Source organism: Aphelocoma coerulescens, chromosome 3 (assembly GCF_041296385.1).
Source record: "Aphelocoma coerulescens isolate FSJ_1873_10779 chromosome 3, UR_Acoe_1.0, whole genome shotgun sequence".
NCBI classification, from domain to species: Eukaryota; Metazoa; Chordata; class Aves; order Passeriformes; family Corvidae; genus Aphelocoma; species Aphelocoma coerulescens.
This window is the reverse complement of record NC_091016.1, coordinates 14,155,862-14,175,429: the sequence shown is the minus strand read 5'-3', so window position 1 is coordinate 14,175,429 and position 19,568 is coordinate 14,155,862. Positions and strand designations below refer to the sequence as shown.

The window sequence follows — 19,568 nt, the reverse complement described above, 5'->3', positions numbered from 1 at the left end:
TGCTTGTTCCAATACTGCTGAAAACCCAGGCAACTTGGACAGTCTGATTCACTGCTTGATTTGACCCCCAAAAAACCCACAGGGATGTTTGTCCCTGAACATCCATCATCCTGTCAGGCTGTGATGAGCTGGAAGAAAAAAAAGATTTTTAATTTTATTTTGCTCAATGATGACTGACATTTTAAAAGCAATATTGTCAAAGCTGCATGTCAAACAGGCTAATTGCCTAATCTATGTGGCTCCTAATGACAAGTTAGACTATTACAGCTGAAAGAATTTTAAGCATCTAATAATTTATACATCATCACCTGGACTATTTGCTTTCCACACCTCAGTAAGTGTAGATGAGGAGAGGACCTGCTTGTGTTTCAAGGTAATTTCACCTGTTTCACTCAGTCCTGTCTCAGGATGGTGCAGCCCTGGGGGAAATCACAGCCTCCAGCAGAAGCTGGTTAAAATGTTGTGATGAGAACACTCACTTCTACATTAGGAATTTTGTTTTCTCCCCTCCAGTAATTGAATATTTTTTTCTTTTATAGGACAATAAGCATCTTGGGCTCTGCTTCTGTGTCACATTGGGGTGTCAGCACCACTTTAATTCCAGGTTATAACATTGTGTGATAAATGGAGAAATGCCTTCTCACCCAAACACCCACCACAGAAACAATACTTGGGCAGCAAATTGAGAGGGCAAGCCTGTCCTAACAAGCTATAGCCGGCCTCATTTCATTGATTAGCTAATTGCTATTAGCTAATTGCTGTCACTGGTGAAGCAGGGCCCTATATGAGTGAGTGGGCTGGTAGACCAGCCCCTTTGCTGCAGGGATGTGTTTTGGAGAGGGTCTGGGAAAGGTGGTGATCCCACATTTGCTCCACCTGGGGGATTATTTTGGGGGGAGAGAGAGGGAGGTTTTTTCTTTCTTTCTTTCTTTTGGTTTTGTTTTAATGTTGTGCCTCTGGTAAACCTCTGCCATGAAGCCTTTTCTCTCCCCATTTATTCTGGCCCTGCTCCTGATGCTTTGGGTGCTGGGGCCAGCTCCTGCTGGGCAGGGTCCTGGGGTGATGCCGAGGCCCTGCTGTGATGCTGCTGATGCTGCTCCAGGGGTGAGTGATGGGAAGTGGGGTCTCAGCTCCCTGTAGGAAACTCCCTTCTTGGGTGCAGTGTCCTGCCTGCTTACAAATCCATCTCTCTTCTGCATGGGATTAAAGCCCAGCTGGTCTTTGCTTGCTGTGTTTTGGGGGTGGTTTTGTATTGGTTGTGGTCTGACAGCATAAATCAGGCAGTACTTCTGGATGTAGGGAGGGGAGAAGATTTATAATCACATGGAATAAATGATGTGACTTTGGGGTTTGGTCCAGGTGCAGGCAAAACCCCAATCCACCAGGCTGGATTTGGTGCTCCTTTCCTACTGGGCTGGTGTTGGCATTTCTCTGAGCAGTGTTAAAAGCACTGAGAATTGGTATTTGGGCCTGCATTTGGACTTTTTTTCTTTTTAATAGGCAAGGGGATCCTCTCAGGAATATTGGAAGGTTAAGCCAGGTAAGAGTGAGTTCTGAGATTACCCTCCTTTTTTTTACCCAGAATTTGTTGGGTACTTCAAGCCACCAGTAAGTGGTGTGGAAAATCAGGAACAACAACCTGGCCCTGGGGTGGTGTGGAGAGGGGGGTGGATGTGGCTGATCAGTACTGAGTGCTGGAGTAGGGAAAAATCAGTGTTGGTGTGGGAGATAACCTGTGCCACTGTCCTGTGGCTGCCAAATCTCTGCCACAGAGCAGGTCCTGCAGGCAGGAGCAAAGCACTGCAGCAATTAAAACAAGTGGCAAAAGTTCAACCCAAACTTTAATTGTGCTCCTGTAGGGTAAGCCTGTCATGGACTTGCCACCCTTCTAGCTTTGAGGAAGTGGTTTTGGAGAACACTGCTTTTCCCTGCTTAAGGGAAGCTGCTTCCCAATTTGAGGGTGATGGGGAGAAACTAATATTGGGGCTCTAATGGCTTCTGGCTTGGCTGAGCCCTTTAAACCAAAGAGATTGAAAATGCCTTCAGGAGAGCTGTGTTATACCCAGCTCTGCAGGTGTATAAACAACAAGCATCACCCACAGGTCAAACCCAAATGTAGCAGTGCACTCTTGGCTTTTGTAACTCGCCCAGGTGTGGCAATTCCTTGAGCCTTTAGCTTTGATCCCTTAACAGCAGGGGAGGAACTGCCTCCTTGGGACAAGTGACACCCACTATGTGGCCATCCTGGGACCTGTGTGCTCCTGCATGGCCATGGTGGGGCTTAAAGCATGAGTGTGCCCTGCTCTGGGGCAGTAGCAGAGGGGGCACAGCCTGGCTCTCCGTGGAACATGCAGTGGTGGTGGCCAGGGCTCCTCCAGATTTCCAAGAGGTTGCTCTCATGTTCTCCCACTGATGGGTTTCCAGATTGGTTGGCAAATGGGAGCAGGAGGTACCAAAATGGAGAGAAGAGGGACCTTGAAAATAATTTCTGGAAATAAAGACTGTAACTATTTCTTTGGAAGTGGAAATGGGGGAAAACTTGGTTGTTGCTTTTTGTCTTCCAGAGCTGGAGTCTCCTTGGATAAGAGCTTATGTGCCTATAAGAAGCTGCCACAGAGTGCTGAAGGACAAATATGGGCAGTTTTCTCCTCCAGCATTCCATGCTGATTTCCCCATAAGCTTTTGGTGCAACTGGACAATCTGGGCAGGCTCCAGGAAGCACATCATAATTTACATCCAGGAATTTATCACTAAGGAGGCTTGCAACAAAAATGAGGACAAAATTCTCTTTGAAGGAGTCTCCTCCCTGGCGGAAAACAGCGTTGTTTATGCCTGCTGGAAAAAGGAGATGCACGTTTTTGCCACCTTTGCTCAGGCTGTCCATGTTGTGCTGCTGAAGAGGTACTTGCCAAACCAGAGAGATGCACGATTTAAAGGGAAATACTACATCTTCCAAGACCAGGAAGGGGAATCTTCCTCCAAAGATGATGCGATTTCTGCAACTCCTGCTTCAAAACTGCTGAAGCAAGGTGGTATTCTTCAGTCTGGCTGGGTTGGAAACCTTAGAGGTGTGCTGGGCTTTGCAACCACACGTACTGCCACAGTGCCAAGCAGTGAGCTGATGCAGGGGAGAGGGATCACTCTGGACACTGCAGCGGTGGGAAGTCCTACAGCCCTTATCCCAGGTGAACGTGCAAGGATACAGGCTCTGGAAACAAAAGCTCCTTGTGGGCTGGGGTCTGAGCTGGCAGGGGTTCAGGAAGCTCAAGGCATAGGAATGCCTGAGGGAATAATCCCCACTGCAGCACAGGACACCTGGGGGCAGAATCCCTCCATGAGTGAGGACAGTGCCGTGAGTTTTGGTCCTATGCACAGTGTACTTTTGGAAACTCCTTTGCTTGGTGCTTTCCAGGGAGCAGAACCTTTTTGGCAGCCAAGAGGTGTGAGTCTGGAGAGCAGCCAGCCTGTCCTGAACCCCACCCTGAGGCCAAAAGGTCTGGGCCACCTGCAGTTTACCATTAAACCAACAGGCATGGGTCACTTGGGCTTGGCTGCACACTCTGAGTCTCTGTCCCCTGGCACAGGACAAAGCCAGGAGGGCAGAGGTGCCACCACGCCCAGCCAGCTGGGCACAGCCAGCCTGGAGAAGGATGGCAGCTGTGCCCACCTGAGTGTCCCAGCTGCTGGCCTCACCCAGGGCCTGATGCCCAGCCTGAGGAGCCCCTATGATGTGGGCACCAGGGACCACTTGCATCTGCTACCTGAGAGAAGCCAAAGCAGTTTGGGGCATCTGTGCATGCCTAAATCGGAGCTAGGCACAACTGGCCTCCAACATACAAAGCCCATGGATATTTTCCCACTGGAAAGTTTTAGGGGTAGAAGAGTGCTTCATCCCACAGAACCAGGGCTGGCTGTTCATGCTTTGCCAACAGGGCTGGAGCATCCTCTCACACCTGTGCTTGTCCTAGGGACAGAGACCATCCCTGTGCTGGTGACTGCCACTACAGTACCTGTTCCTGCACACTCTCTGGATTTAATCCCTGAAGCACCTCTTCCTCCACAAGTAGAGTCTGTGTCCACGGTGGCCTCTCTACCAGCTTCTCTGGATTGGGATCCTGTCAGTCTCAGGCAGAGGGACATCTTCCCAGCTAGCCCAGGAGGACAGGAGATGATGGTCTCCCCTTCACCACCTTGCCACCCATCAGTAGACTCTGAACTGGGCACAGATGGGTCCTCCAGGTGCCTTGGCCCTGGGATGCAAAAGTTGCTGCTGGGGGAGGCAGGTGGCCAGGGGGAAGAAACCACAACCTCTGTGAGCTTGATGGCCAGGAGTCCCCTCCCAGTCTTAGTCACTGTCCCAGAGCCTGGTGTGAAGCTTACTCAGCCTGAGGGCAGAGTCAGCAGTGGCTCTGGGATGACACCAGCTTCCCTGTCTGACATCAGAGAAGAGCACATGGTGCCTGTGCAGCACCAGGACAGTGCTGCTAGTGACAAACTGGCTTCTATCTCCAACTTTGGGGGATGTAAAATGCAGAGAGCCACAGAAACTCTGCAAGAGGGTCCAGGACAGAGGACAACTGCCTCCTTCAGCACCACTCCTGCACACACTAATCTGCCTGCAGCTCTGTGGGGAGAAACACTGCCAAGAGACCAAAAGCCTTGGGAGCCCTCTGATGTACCCAGGAAGACCCAGATGCCAGAAGGACAGCAAGGGGAACGTGCTGGTAGGTGTCCCAGCACTTTGTGTCTCGGCTTAGGTCATCTTTAGAAGTCAAAATTATTTGGTGGGGACAAGGACAAAGCTGTGCCTTTACCTGCAGCCTCCACCTGGCAATCAGAACCTGCTCTCAGGGGAGAACTGCAGTGGGGTGACCCTGGCTGAACACCAGGTGCCCTCTCAGTCCCCTGCTCAGCAGGACAGGGAGAGAAAATGTGATTAAAGGCTTGCAAGGTGAGATAAGCACAGGGAGAGATTACTGACTGCTTACCATCATGGGCAAAACAGACTTGACTTGGGGAAATCAGTTTAATTTGTTACCAATCAAATAAGGGTAGGATAATGAGAAATCAACCCAAATCTTAAAAGCAGCTTCCCCCCACCCCTCCCTTCTTCCCAGGTTCAACTTCACTCCTGGTTTCTCTGCCTCCTGCCCTGCCTCTGGAGGTGCAGGGGGATGGGAAATGGGGCCTGCAGTCAGTTTATCACACCTTGTCTCTGCCACTCCTTTCTTCTCAGGGGAGGACTCCTCACTGGCCTGGCCAGTGCTGGGTCCATCTTGGAGCTGGCTGGCATTGGCTCTGCTTCATGCAGCCTCTCACAGAAGCTCAGCTCCAGCTGTAGTGTGGATATGTGGCTCCAGGAGCTGAAACTACAGAAATCTTGTAGCAGGAGAGGGTCTGAAATATCGCCTCTCCCATGGCAATTTGCAGTGCTCTTAGAAGTCTGTTGTATAATAGAATATAAAATGTAATATATGATGCAATAACCTTTGATTACATGTTTCTTTTCTATGTTCCTGATGTGCCAGAGCTGGGGCCTCCCTGGGTAACGGAGTACTTTCCCATCAGGAGCTGCCACCTCATCTTCCGGGATGGGTCTGGCATGTTTTACCTCCCGCTGCATGTTGACATCAAACCCAACATCTGGTGCAACTGGACCATCTGGGCAGGCCCCCAGAAGCACATTGTCATCTATGTCCAAGGGTTCCAGGGGAGCGATGGCTGTGGCAACAACCAGGACAAGATCATCTTCCAGGGGGTCTCGTCAAGCGTGGAAACCAAAGTGGCGTTTGCCTGCCACAACAGAGGCACTCTGATCTTTGCTGCACAAGCCACTGAGGTGCAGGTGTTGTTTCTGTCAGGGAGTGGTTCCAGAAGCCATGAATACCAACATTTTAAAGGACAGTATTACGTATTTGGAGACTCTGAAACTGTGGGTTCTTCAAGTGATACCACAGCAGCTCCCCAGGAGCCTGTCCAGGAGACCTCTAAAAAAGAGAGCTGGAGGACAGTGGTGACCAAAAGTTTATTGTCCATGCTGACAGCTCCTCCAGGCCCACCAGCTGTGCCTGCTGATGGCATGATCCAGCCTGACATTGTGAGACCAGATGAAGAGGCCCAACATTCTCCTGATCTCATGGAAGATGCTCAGTCTGGTGCTAACCTGAGCTGTCTTGACCCAAGTGAGCATGGTCAGGATGAAACCAAGCTGGAAAAGAACCTTGAGGATGGTGGTAGCAAGAGCAGAGGAACTGAAGATGACATATTAGTGAAGCCAGCTCCAGCTGGGCAAGACACTGGGTGTAAAGCTGAGCCACCTGCCTTGGAACTGACTGAGAGGGACACAGAGCCAGGGACTGCTCTGGCCACCATGGTCCCATGTCACCCAGCTGGTTCCCCTTGCTCAGAGATGCCCAGCAGCAGTGTAGGTGTCTCTGGCACATCACCTACCCTGGGTCAGGCCAGTGACAGCCCCTCAGAAGTGGCAGCTGCTGCACATCACACACAGACACCAGTGCTGGCAGAGCCACCACTGAACACCAGCATGAAACCACCTCTCTACCCCTCTCCTGGTGTGACTGCTGCTGATGTGGTGTCTCTGGGAGGAAGGACTGAAGATCTCTTTGGTAAGGTGATTTTTGGGTTATTAGTGGCTGAACTGGTGCCTGACAATGTGCAATATGCACCTCCAGTGATGCAGCACTCTCTTAAGAGGTTTTATTTGTAGACATGCCTGTTACCTTCAGTTGGGCATGTGGTCCCACTCTTGACTCCTGTATCCAAGGAGGGAGGTACTTGAGAAGACATAGGATTATCTGTTGTAATGTGGGTATCTGTGGGATTATACTACTCATAATAGGGACAGGCTGGTTTCTAATCCAAGTGTTTTGAGCTATCCATGGAGGAGCCAGCCTCTCAGCTGTGACTTCACCCCCAAAGCAGGCTGGGAATGCTCAACTTGGTTTTAAACAACTCTGTCTTGAATTGATTCCTCTGTAGCCTGTCACAGTGCTCCCGGACATGATCACTGAGTTTGAGCTCCAGAAGCTGGAGAAGGGTTTAAAAAGTCCTTTGCCTCTAAAGAAGGTTTAAGAGCTGATGGTAGACCACTTACACAGCAACATTTACCTACTGATATGTTTTAATTTCTGCCTGAAAGGAGAAGATGTTTTCAATTGGTGTTTCCCTGCCTCCAAACTGTTCTTGCCCCTCCATTGTAGATTTTACTCAGATTTTTCACATTTGCTGGCATGTAATGCACAAAGCTGTTTTGCTCCACTGGGATCCAAGGCAGCTCTGGTACAAGCCACACTCACAGGGATAACATCCAGAAATGGAAATGGGGTTTATTGGGGTGATTCCTTCCTAAAGAACACTTTCCACTGTAGAGGAGAAGAGATTGCATTCAGAGCCTGATATTTAATTTCAGTATGAAGAACAGAGGAAGGACCTGGCACATGGCACTGTTCCTGCAAAGTGACACAGACCTAATGTACTTTCCCTCCCCCATTACTGCTACATCGATGATAGCAGCCTGATGCTTTCCCTTGCTTTGGCAGATCTAATGTCATCTGTGGAGAACGACACAGGACTGCAATCCCAGCACCATCCTGGAGGTGAGCTATGCAGAGATAAGCTTGTCTTAAAACTGCCCTAAGCCCAGGGAGCTGCCTGAGGCTGTGCTGGACATCACCTGCTCGTTACACTTAGAAAGCAGTGAGAGTTGTTTCTGAGTAGTAACCACTTTGAAGATCTTCTTTTTAAAGAAATCACTGCAATCCCACTTGTTGTGCTTTGGTCACTTTGTATCTCCCCTGGAGGAACCTGAGTTCAGGTGCTAACCCTGACATAAATGATGGCTTGTTTGAGTCCAAGCACTACTTGTTGGCTGTTTAAATAAGGTTTTTTTCTGAGATGAATGAGGGTCAATGAACCCCAGTTCCTCTAATATATTCCAATGGATGTCCTGTGACTAACAGGATCAGAAACCTGCTTGAAATCCTGTTCCCCAGACCAGGGAGAGAAGCAAAACCCTCTTATGTGGGAGCATGAGCAACTAAACAATATAAATGCAGGGCTTGTATGGCCCAGCAAGCCACAGAAACAGCTTGCAAAAAGGAGTCAATACAGAAGGAGCCTGAGCTCTGAACAGGGGAAATATTGACGAATGAATAGGTTTTAAACAGCAGACTGGCAAATCTGTGCCAGCCTGGATTCCAAGAGAAATGGGCTGCTAGGCTCCATCACTAATTATGACAATCCCTTTGGGAAACAGAGCAGCTAAAGGCATATAAATGTAGTTGGATATGTATTGTTTATCTGTGTAAGTTTGTCACTGAAAAATCAATTCTAGTATTCATCAACAAGCATTAAGGTTTGTTTTCACCTGTTACTGAACAACTTGTTCTACCTGATGCATAGTCCCTGGAAATACCCACGTGGCACTGACCTGCACAAGCATGTGGCTGTTCTAGTGCTGATGTTTCAGCACTAACTCATTTAAGGAGCCTGTTTGTATTACGGGCATTTGAACATGCCAGGATCTTGTGTCTTCTGGTAGATATGCTGTTTGAAGTCACTGTTGAAATCAAACCCAAGGTCTGGATTCCTCCCAGTGGAAGTGAGTTCCAAAAGGGTGTCCTTGAATCTCTGAAGAACCATGTAAGTGTGGGCATGGGGGGGTGGAGAAAAACAGCTGGGATGTCCCAAATCTTCATGTAGAAGAGACCATGCTGTGCTTTTGTGTTTGGGGGAGCTGACCTGGAGCTAAGCAGATGGGCACAAGTAGTATTCTTCCACAGAAAGGGGTTATAGCAGTGGGATATGGGACATCTTCATCCCAGGTGTTTTGTGAAGGGGGAGACCAAGATGGGGAGGTAGGGTGAGAAAAGAAGCTGTTTGCTGTCATATTCTTGCTCGTCCAACATCAAATGAGTGCTGGTCACTGTTCCTTTGCAGATCCAGAAGAACCTGAATCTTTCTGCCAATAGAGTCAGCGAAATAAAGTTAAAGGATGTCAAAAGGTAGGGTTAATGCTGTGCTGCTGGCTTGGCAGGTGATGGCTATAACCTGTAATATTTCTTGGATTAGCAGTGTCTTGGCTTCTCATTGTCCTTCCCCAGGAAGAGATGTGTTTTCTCCTCTTCTTTGATCTATAACTTGTCCTGAAAGTAGGAAAAAAAGATTGTTTTCTAGAGGAAAGATGATGAAAATTGATGTTTAGTGTTACCCAGGGCCTATATAGGTCCAAGATGGATTTAAACTCTTGAGGAAAATGAGGATACCCTCACCTGCCACAGTGCTGGAGAAAGCTGGGAGCTGTCAGCAAGGTCCCTGCTCACCTGGCAGAGGCTGATCTGGGGCTGCAGATCGCCACTACAATTCACTGTACACAAATATCTGACCATTTCAGCCCAGCTCCAGATGAGGAGCCATTCCTGGGCTTTCCTTTTCCCCTGGTTCAAGTGCAAAGCTGCCTCTTGGCACAGATGATCTTTCCAAGAGCTTGCAGCACCACAGTCCCATGCCAAGGGTAGAAAGTCTAAGTGGGCTGTCAGAGCTGGGCCTGCAGAGATGTTCTCCTCCTGCCTCACCCTGGGCTCTCCCTGCCTGCAGGATGAATGATGCCAACCTGCTGCTCACCTTCTGGCTGCACCTGGAGCCAGAGGAGAGGAACATGTCTCTGCTCCTGCGCTCCCAGCTGGAGGAGCTGCTTGGCACCTCGGTGGGCATGGAGAAGCTGCAGCTTGTTTCGCTGTTTGTTGAAGGTGGGTGCTTCACTTTTTTTTTTTTCTGGGGTAAACCCTTTTATGCCAAGCCTGACTTGACATAGGGCATCTATTCCCCGGTGCAGACGTGAACGAGTGCCAGGCTGGGGTTGGCCTCTGCGGGGAGGAGGCAGAGTGCTTCAACGGCGTGGGCACCTACGTGTGCCGCTGCAAGAAGGACTACGAGGATCATTCTCCCACCAAGTCCGGCACCCTCTGCATCCGCACTCCCCGACCAGGTAGAGGATGGAACTGCAGTTCTGCTCTCTCTCGCACTCTGGTGTTCTCCTGGTGTGCGTGCGGGCGAGCCATTTGTGCGGCAGTGCTGGTGCCAGCGCAGCCCGGAGGGAGCACACCAGCCCCAGGGGCTCTCTCCTAGCCCGGGGTCCTGCACCTCTGCTGATGTGTGATGTTACTGGAGTGGCGGCTTTGTGTCCCTGCTTGGTGTGGTGAGGATGTACCGTGTCTTTGCAAGGCAGTTCCCAGCTGGGAATACAAGCTCTCCACGAGTCTTAGCCTCCCTTCCCCCAGTCTGCTGCTTTCTCTGCATCAGGGTTACAACTTGGCACACGTGAGCCTTAAGTTATAAGCAAAATGTGGTCAAGGGTGATTTATGAGCTACCTCTGGTGGCTCCTGGGAGTGCCCTGTGTTCTCCTGTCACTCTGTGTAGATCTTGGTGAGAAGGACACTGATGTTCCTGGTGTTTACCCCAGAGCTCCCCTGGTGTATTTGACACAAGGCTGAGCAGATGGCATGTGGTGTTTGACTATAATCAGAGGTGGCTGATCCAATCCTGCAGGGTAATGGGGCCTCACAGGCTGGAAAACAGCAATATTTTGCAATATGTGCTCCAAACACTGCTGCTGCTTTCCCATAACTACTTCAACATCCCTGCAGTGGCTTAAACCTTAATGTGAGCTCATAGCCAAGTATAATTTCTCACCCATCCTACCAACTCCAAGTCAATTAACTAGCCAGTTGTGCAGTCTAAGCCTATACAGATCAGCTGGTTATTGTTATCTTCTGATACAGATAATTTTACAAATCCATCTTTATCCATTGGGCCATGGAGAGGGTCCCTCCAGGCCTGGATGGGAACAGCAGCAGATCTTTTAGTCTCTGTGTAGCTGCACATGGGTTTGGCAATGGCTTTGCTCTGTCGGGGTTCTTCTTGGGTGGCACCATCCCTGTGCTGCTCCTGCAGGCTGGCTCTTGGTCGAAATATTTCTCTGGGATGGAGCCAGGTGTGAGGGTGAGGGTTTCTGGGGGGTGGCAGGGGCGGTGCTCAACTTCCTGGAGGAGCACCCTGGGAGCACCTGGAGGAGATGTGGGGCACTTTGTGAGCACAGTGGTGTTCCCTGGGGCAGTGGCCACTGGGATGAGGCTGTGGCCTTTCTCTTGCAGGGATCAGCACCTTCCTCCGCCACGCTGACATGCTGGTGGGCGCAGCCCTCGTGGCCGGCCTGGTGATGGCGGTGGCCTTTGGTGCCCTCTGTGTCACGGCCGTGTGGGGACAGCCCCCCAGGAGGAGCCCCAGGCCTGAGGAGCCACCCGTGAGGGCCGTGGAGGAGCCAGCCATGGAGCTGCACAACCTGGGGGACTGCCTGCGCCTCGACCCCTTCCAGCTGAAGCTGCGAGCCAGGTCCCCCGAGTGGCTCTGGAGTGTCCGTGCCCACCCTGGGCAGGCAGGAAGCGCCTTCCCAGAGCAGCCTCCCCCAGACAGTGTGACCTCTGCCCTCACTCCTGCGTTTCCCAGCGTTTCTGACACAACCACTGGCTGTGCCAACCCTTCTGCTGTGTTTTATGGACCATGAATATCCCATGACGGTGTTCCTTATGTTGTAATTTAATTTTTTTAATGATTGCTCAGCTTGGGGAACAAAATGTTTGCTCCACACCATTGTACAGCTGCTGATTTACCCTGCTCAAGATCTGCACATGAAAATTAAACACTTTTTTTTTTTTTTAAGAAAAAAGGAAATAAGATGTTTTGGTACTTAATATGGAATTAAAAAATATTCTGCATCCTGCTCAGTGCTGCCTGGTTTCTCCTGCCCCTGAGGCAGAGCTCTATGGGAAGCCCTGGCACGACCTGGGGATTTTGAGGGTCCTGCGGGATGTTTCTACCAGCCTGGCTGAGAAACATCTCCAGAACTTGACTTAAAAGTTTGGTGTGAAACCTGGTCAGGTTATGGCAGGTGGGCCCCCACTCACTGAACGATGGGGACAGCATTTTTGGTGCTTGCATGGATGCTGGCAGCAAAAAGCACCACCACCACCCCATCGTCCTGGCTGGATGTAAAGCACAGCTGCCTTCCCAGCCTGTGCTACAGCTGGAGCCTGGTAACTTCTCTATTTGTCTTTTTGAGGGGGGGTTTCAATGGGAATTCCCCCTTTCCTCGGGAAGAAGCGTGAATGGTGTGGTGGCAGATGCCCCACTGGAGGGAGCTGTCTGCCGCCAAAAGCCCTGGAAGGGCGCTGGCTGCAGCTGCCGGGGAGATGCTCCCAGAGGTGGGGCACGGCCGGGGCTGGGCGTCCCTGGCTAAAACAGGACCAGGCGGTGCAGCTCGGGAGTGGTCTCCCTGCGCTTGTTGAGCAGCTTTGGGCGAGATGTGCCGTGGAGGTGTGTGCTGGAATGGAGCGGATTACACATGGATATGCCCAGCTCAGGGTTTGCTCTCCAGGGTCAGCTTAGAAAGGGCTGGAAATGGTCCTGCTGTGTTTCTCTGCAGGTGAGGATATGCTGGTGAAGAAGTAAAAAGGGGACCTGGCATCTTTCCCTGGGATAAGTCTTTTCCATCCTCCTCCCCCCTCCCCCCCCCCCCAAAAAAAAAAAAAAAAGTGGGGGGACGACGTCAGTTCCTTTATCTCAGCTGTTGAATTGGTGAAGAAGCAACATTAGTGCTGTGGAGGGGGATTCAGCACAGATTGGGGCACTATAAATGCCAGTGTTGTGAGAACCAGGTGAGAGCATGTTCTTTGCACTGAGGTGATAAAGAAACAAACATCCTCCGTGCTTGGATGGCAGCTGCCGTGCCCCTCTGGGGCTTGTGCTGCTCTCCAATAACAGGCTCGTCCAAATTAGCTGATGTTGATGGGGCTCTCCTGCCTGCAGAGATATGTGAGGCAGAGCTGACACCTCTCTGCACACACTCCCCCAGCAGCAGCTCACTTCAGCACTGTTTAGTGCTATCCAGCTTTGGGTACTGAAACAGAGAAGAATGGATCTCCCGAAGACATCCTGATCGTTGCTTCCTTTGACGTACAGGGAGCAATCAGCTCTTACCAACCATTTTCTATGCATGGTTTTCAAAGTATTTTGTAAATAGCAGAGAATTAAATGCAAACATCTCCCTAGGAGGCAGATAAGTGGGTGTAATTTTCCATTGCAAAGAGAAGGAAACCATTAATATGTTTGCACAGAGTGTGCTTGTTTCCTTGCTGAGATCAAAGAAAAGCAGCAGGGGCTAAAATAATACTGTCATTGTCTTGGCCTTGGATTTGGTCAGTCACCATCTCCCCTTTTCCCTCCTTGGATCCACAAAGGGGGCTTGGGGGCTCTTCAGGTTGCTAACTCTGCTCTCTCCCAGTTAGGTAGGGTTTGGATCCCAAAGAGAAGCAACTGATGAGCAGATGAATGCTTCTGCTTTCCTTCCAGCTTTTCCAGGAGCAAGGTGAGCCTCACGCTGTGCTCCTCTGTTGGAAGCCAGCTCCTTTAATACAGCTGTAGCCTGCTCTGTAGCCCAGGCATGAGGCTCTCATTGGATCATCTTTCCCTGCAGCTTTTCATCCAGACAGAATGTCCTGCTGATGCTCCTGCGCAGAGGAAAGCCTGGAGCGATGTGCCTGGGTAGGGCTTTCTGCAGCCAAACCCACAACAGCAGCAGGTCCATCTGGGCTCTGGGTGGATGTAGGAGGTAGAGATGGGAGTGTTGCCTCCCTCCTTATCTGGTGTGAAGTGACAGCACCTGCCCTTCACGGCTGTGCCTGGGAGAGATGTCAGGCTTTTATTGGAAGCATCTGAGGTGTGTGTGATCTGTGTGCGAAACAGCAGGATAGAGCCAGACACCAAGCCCATCATGAGCAGTAGGCATTAGGGCTTTCCCTGTTACAAAAATCCACTATTTCTGTCCCAAATAGCACTGCTTTTTATTTTCCAGTATGTCCAAAGGAGCTGCATGCAGCCTTGTTTTGCCTTGTGAACTCTAGGCTGGCTTTAGGAACAGCCCATCCCTCCTTTCCTGCTCTCCCAGTTGAATTGAGAGGGGCTGACTTCCCAGAATCCCAGGATGGGTCAGGTTGGAAGAGACCACTGTGGTCCAACCTCCCTGCTCAAGCAGGGTCATCGCAGAGCACATGGCACAGGATGGTGTCCAAATGGCTCTTGAATACCCCCAGTGAGGGAGGCTCCACAGCCTCTCTGGGCAATCTGTCCCAGTGCTCGGGCACTGCTCAGTGAGGAACCTCTCCCTCATGGTCAGGTGGAACTTCCCGTGCCTCAGTTCCTGCCCGCTGCCTCTTGTCCCATTGCCCGGCACCGCCGAGCAGAGCCTGGTCCATCCTCTGAGCCCTCCCTGCAGACACTGACAGACATGGATGAGGTTCCCTCTCAGTGTCTCTTCTCCAGCCTGAACAGGCCCAGCTCCCTCAGCCTTTCCTCAGAAGGGAGGGGCTCCAGTCCCTTCATCATTTGCCACCCTCTGCTGGACCCTCTCCAGGAGCTCCTTGTCTCTCTTGTCCTGAGGAGCCCAGAACTGGACACAGCACTCCAGATGTGCCTCACCAGGGCTGGGGAGAGGGGCAGGATCACCTCCCTGACCAGCTGGCAATGCTCTTCCTAATGCAGCCCAGGATGCCATTGGCAATGTGCCACAAGGGCACTGCTGGCCCATGGACAGCTTGTTGTCCACCAGCACCCCCAGGTCCTCCTTCCCAGAGCTGCTTCCCAGCAGGTCACCCCCAGCCTGTGCTGGTGCCTGGGGCCGTTCCTCCCCAGGTGCAGGACCCTGCATTTGCCCTTGCTGAACTTCAGGAGGTTCTTCCTGCCCATCTCTCCAGCCTGTCAAGGTCCCTCTGAAGGGCTCACAGCACTCTGGGGTATTGGCCACTGCTCCCAGCTTTGTGTCACCAGTTAACTTGCTGAGCAGGCACTCTGTCCCAAACTTCCTTCCCTCTGATGCAGGTCAGGATATTGGTGTCTGCTCTTCTCTCTCATCTGCAGTGGAATGAATTAATAGACAATTAAACAAGACAAATCTGCTGGATCTGTAAATCTGAATTTGGTCAGTCGAGAGATTGACTGGAAGCTGTGCTGCTTCTGATATCCAAAATGAATTTGTCACCTCGCTGTGCAGCGCTCTGCTTGCTCACAGCCCTTGGCCATATGAAATGACACACTCTGATGATTTATGGGCCACCACAAATAATTTTTTTCTTTTCAGTAGGAACTGTCCTCTCGTGCATTATTGCTGTGTGACTGAGGAGTGTGCAGAGGTTTCAGAGGGTCCAGGATTTATTGGAGATTGGGACATGCCCTAGGAACAGCAGTGGAAGAACAGTATTTGAACATCAGCTGATTTTTTTTTCTTTAAAGACATTTACTAAGCCTGGTTGAACACATTCTTCCCAAATCCTTCAAGTTCATCTGACTGTTTTTTTTCATGGGTTTTGAAGCAGGCAGGGCAAGCCTCATCTGGCCACAGAGCACTGTCCAGAGCACTTGGACATGAACCATCAAGCTAGGGCAGAAGATGTGGAGGCAGGTCCTTGTGGGACACCCCTCATTCTATTTGCACCTACTTCATCAGAAAAGCCATGAATAATGGGCGACATTCCACATGTGGTGGCCATGGCTGGTACCTTAACCTGAGTAGTGAAAGCTACAGGTAATGCATGGGGAGAATCGCTGTGAAGGGAGACACCGCCATGAGTTTGGTTTTCTTTCCCACAGCCAGGAAAGAGCTGGGAAAGGGATGTGGGTGCTCACGGCCCACTGGGACACCACCCGTGTGTCTTTGCTGCCCATGAATGTCTGCCAGTTGGTAGAGGCTGGGGTATTGCTGAGGTCATTGTCATGCTGAGGGACACCTCCAGAGGCTCAGATGTGCTTGTGTGAAGTGGTGGATTTAGGAGGACACCACAGCCAAGCGCTGGCACAGGCTACTAGAGTGAAAATGTGGGAGTGTGGCTTCATGCTGTGGTTTGAATGGCACTAGGCTGTAATTTAACCACAAAGCAGGGACAATGACCCCTGGAGAAAGTGGGTTTTCCCTTATCAGCTCAAGTGCAGAAAATTTTAGCGGTATTTTGCTGACTGGCTGAGTGATACTCCCTCAAGTGAGTGACTGTGATTAAGTGCAGATATATATCTGTGACAGCTTCAAATTAATGAGGCAGAGGGGAGAAATGAGGCCTGGAAACGGCATTTTTCCTCTAGCCTGGCCTAAAAGCTTCTTCTCTATCCCAGAGGATGCAGCTGCAGCTCCCTACCTACCCTGTGGGTATCACCTGAGAGTTTGATTTCTCTGCTGGAGCTGCTGCCACGCACACAGTGATCACCTGCAGATATGTGTGCATGCAAGCAGGGGCTTTGCAGGGCTGGAGGGTTTTGGGGGGTGAGGAGCACTGTCTAAATAGTCATATTTTCTGGAGGGAGGCAGCACAGACTGTGAATTGGGTCTGTTCCCAGAGCATCTTAACTCACGAGTGATTAGTTGTTAATTATTATGCAATAAGTTACTTAATAAATGAGTATTCTTCACAGCACCTATTGTAACACATGACATCAGCTAAACTGTGTGAAATACATGTAATTACTGTCACAGAAATGCAACCATAGCTCTTCCCCCACCTCAAATTCTTGTGTGTCCATCAGCCATGGCATGGGCACTTGGACCAGGGTGATGCTCAGCAGTGTCACCATGCACCACCAGCCACTTTGTCCTCACTTCCAAGCCTGCTTTCAGTTTTCCAGTGAAAGTCAGGATTCATTATACAGGAGGCAAAAAAAATCCCTCCTCACTTGTGCATCACCTGTGTCTCAGTCTCAGTGTCAGGCTTAAAAGCCCCCTGAGGATAACATTAAGCTCTCATAGTTTGCCTTAAAAGAGAATATAACAAAAAATCCTACTACACACACTGATTTCATCCCAGTTTTATTTAGAAGAGTTTCTGCTTTATAAGGCTTTAACAGTTAAAACCCCAAGGAAGGGTGCATTCTCCTGCTGGAGTACTTCAGTCCAAAATGTTTTTGCAGTGACCTAACTTTGTTTGTGGCCCTGAGGAGGGAGAGAGGTGGAGTCTCTTAACTGAGATCATCAAAATATTTGTGCTGGTATGTGCATTTTAGATCTGCCCTTAAAATTATTCAACTTAGCTGTGCTTTAATTTGTTTGGGGCTTTTGAACTTTAATTTTTTTCCCCTAGTTCTTGTTGGTGTTACATGTGCCAGTGGCTTTGCGGGTCTCTAATTGCAGATTTGGGTGTTTTCAGCTGCTTTTTGGGAAATGCAGTGGTCTGGGCTTGCTCAGAGGTGGAAGGAGAAATAGGGATGGAGAAAAATATCTGCACGTGGCTGAATAAGTACAACAGTTTGAATTTAATCAGCCAAAATGGCTCTCTTAGGAGTGGGCTGCACATGTGAAAGATGTATTGCAGTAAAGATGTGCTTTATTATGCCAACAAAAGTGGGATAGCAGGAAGCTATCAAGAAGGATAACAAGCACTAGATATTACAATGGGGATTTCTCACATTGCTAGCAAGAGGAAAAGCTGCCCTGCCCCTCTGCTGGCTGAAAACACCACAGAAGATATTTTCCAAATTTTTTTTCCCCCTAAAGGGATCCAGGCAACAGCATCCATGTGCATGCTGCTGTCAGCAAAGCTGGTGCCTCCATTTTTCTCAGTTTCCAGCTCCTGCTGCTGCAGTGGCAGACAAACCAAACTGCAAGCAGTCCCTGAACACAGCCCCAGAAAGCACCATTTATGTGTCTAACCCATCAAAGCCACACAGAAGGGAGAGCAGGAACTAGCTGTGTGTCAGAAAGCCTACAGAGTGTTAATGATGTACAGTAAATGGGTGGTAAATAACAGGGCTGTCACTGCAAGGCTGCTGCGTGTGCCTGTTCTGCATGCAAACAGCACCGGGATTTCTGCAGGGCTGAGCCACACGTGCCTGGTTCCCATAAAGTATGGGAAGATCTGTGTTCTGGATGTCCTTCCTACAGGGTGGTGATCTGATGGCACAGGATGGGCAGCACCATATTATGTATGCAGCAAGCAGGACTGCCTAAAATCTTTCAGCTTTGGGGGAGAAGGGTCCCTCAGCCTTCAGGCCCAGGACAAGACCTGTTCACTGGCTGATTTCAGCAGCAGTACTAAAAACAGAGGAGGAAAATGGCTTAAAGCACTGCAAAACTTCTCTGAACATCCTGCCCCCCCTGAGTTGAAGAAGAGTAAGAAATTATTATTTTACTTTTACAAGCCCAGACATTTTATTCAGGAGGGCAATGGGCAGAGCTCTTGCCTGAAAGAGGTGGGGGTCAGTCCCTTTTCCCGAGTAACAAGTGCTAGGACAAGAGGAAACAGCCTCAAGTTATACCAGGGGAGGTTCAGATTGGATATTAGGGCAAATCTCTTCACTGAAAGGGGGGCCAGGCAGTGGAACAGGCTGCCCAGGACAGTGGTGGTGTCACTGTCCCTGGGAGTGTTCAAACACTGTTTAGATGTGGTGCCTAGGGACACAGGTTAGTGCTGGGTTATCAGCTGGACTCGATGATCTCAGAGGTCTTTTCCAATGATTTCTCAATGATTCTATGACTCTGTAACTGAAAGCTGTGCTGAGAAATGCAAGCACAGGCAAATGTGTCCCACCCTACTCACACGTGTTGGGTTGCTTTGTTGCAGGTGATGTTTAGAAGCAAATTACTCTTTCACAGTGCATCCTCCTCAGAGAATTTTCCTTGGTTGGGTTTTAATTCTTATTATCCAATCTCTGTTATCACTGTAATATTTCATGCTTCTGTAAAAAAATAAAAAAAGAGAAAAAAATCATACTCAAGAACAAAGCAACCCACAGCTTTTCTTCATTTCAGTCTTTTGTGTCCAAAGGGCTGTCCTGAACTCAATAACTGAGCTTTTATTGTGCCACATTTCACTGTCCCTGACTGCAGCCAGCTTGACTAATCCTTTTGCTGCTGCCTTATCAGTATTTCCCTAAAAAAAGACATTGTCCTTTTATTATCACCTTGACACCCACTCCTGAGTGCCTGGCGGGCTTTGAGAATTTAAAATATTTTTTTTTGGTGCAGTTTTCCTTAAGAAAAAGAAGCAGCTTCAAAATATTTCCCCATCCCATGTTTTTATGCATGATTTTTTTATCATGATGAATAATTTGGAAATTAAAAAAAAAAAAAAAAGAAAAGAAAAAAGGAGTGAGATTCAGTTTTCTCCAGGATTTTCAAAATGGAAGTGTTCAAAGACTTGCTGTTCACCTACTCCCTGCTGCTTTATAAAAGGAAGATCTGTTGCATTTCTGGTTGTGGTAAGAATTTGCTTCAAATCGAGGTGTTTTAAAAGCAAACGACAACAAAAGAAATCAAATACAGAGTGCTTTAGCTACGTATTTTAATTGTTGACTTTTACATTAATATCCTACACAAGATAGTCACGGATCTTACTCTTGCAAGTCTTAATCCTGTGATAAATTTTATGTTTCCTGTGCAAGGCCACAGAGTCAAAGGCAAAACAAAGAGAGGAGAGATGTCCATGCTAAAATACTTTCTGTGATTCCAACAGGAGCT

The 19,568-nt window shown here is 49.4% G+C and overlaps 1 protein-coding gene across 1 annotated transcript; it reads left to right on the top strand.

Moving 5' to 3' along the window:
- The first annotated feature begins 570 nt into the window (after nt 1-570).
- Nucleotides 571-11,582, top strand: LOC138106993 (uncharacterized). Its single transcript, XM_069008323.1, has 10 exons — nt 571-1,104; nt 1,501-1,540; nt 2,565-4,724; nt 5,529-6,626; nt 7,560-7,616; nt 8,561-8,661; nt 8,959-9,023; nt 9,616-9,767; nt 9,854-10,006; nt 11,173-11,582. Exons 1-10 carry the CDS (start codon nt 973-975, stop codon nt 11,580-11,582), a joined length of 4,368 nt encoding a protein of 1,455 aa, XP_068864424.1. The 5' UTR covers nt 571-972.
- Nucleotides 11,583-19,568: the final 7,986 nt, after the last annotated feature.

Bases quoted from the DNA above. Each gene is read 5' to 3' on its own strand.
- LOC138106993 (XM_069008323.1), top strand. From the start codon at position 973: ATGAAGCCTTTTCTCTCCCCATTTATTCTGGCCCTGCTCCTGATGCTT. The intron at 1,105-1,500 runs GTGAGTGATGGG...TCTTTTTAATAG, and splicing joins CTGCTGATGCTGCTCCAGGG to GCAAGGGGATCCTCTCAGGA. The intron at 1,541-2,564 runs GTAAGAGTGAGT...TTTGTCTTCCAG, and splicing joins ATATTGGAAGGTTAAGCCAG to AGCTGGAGTCTCCTTGGATA.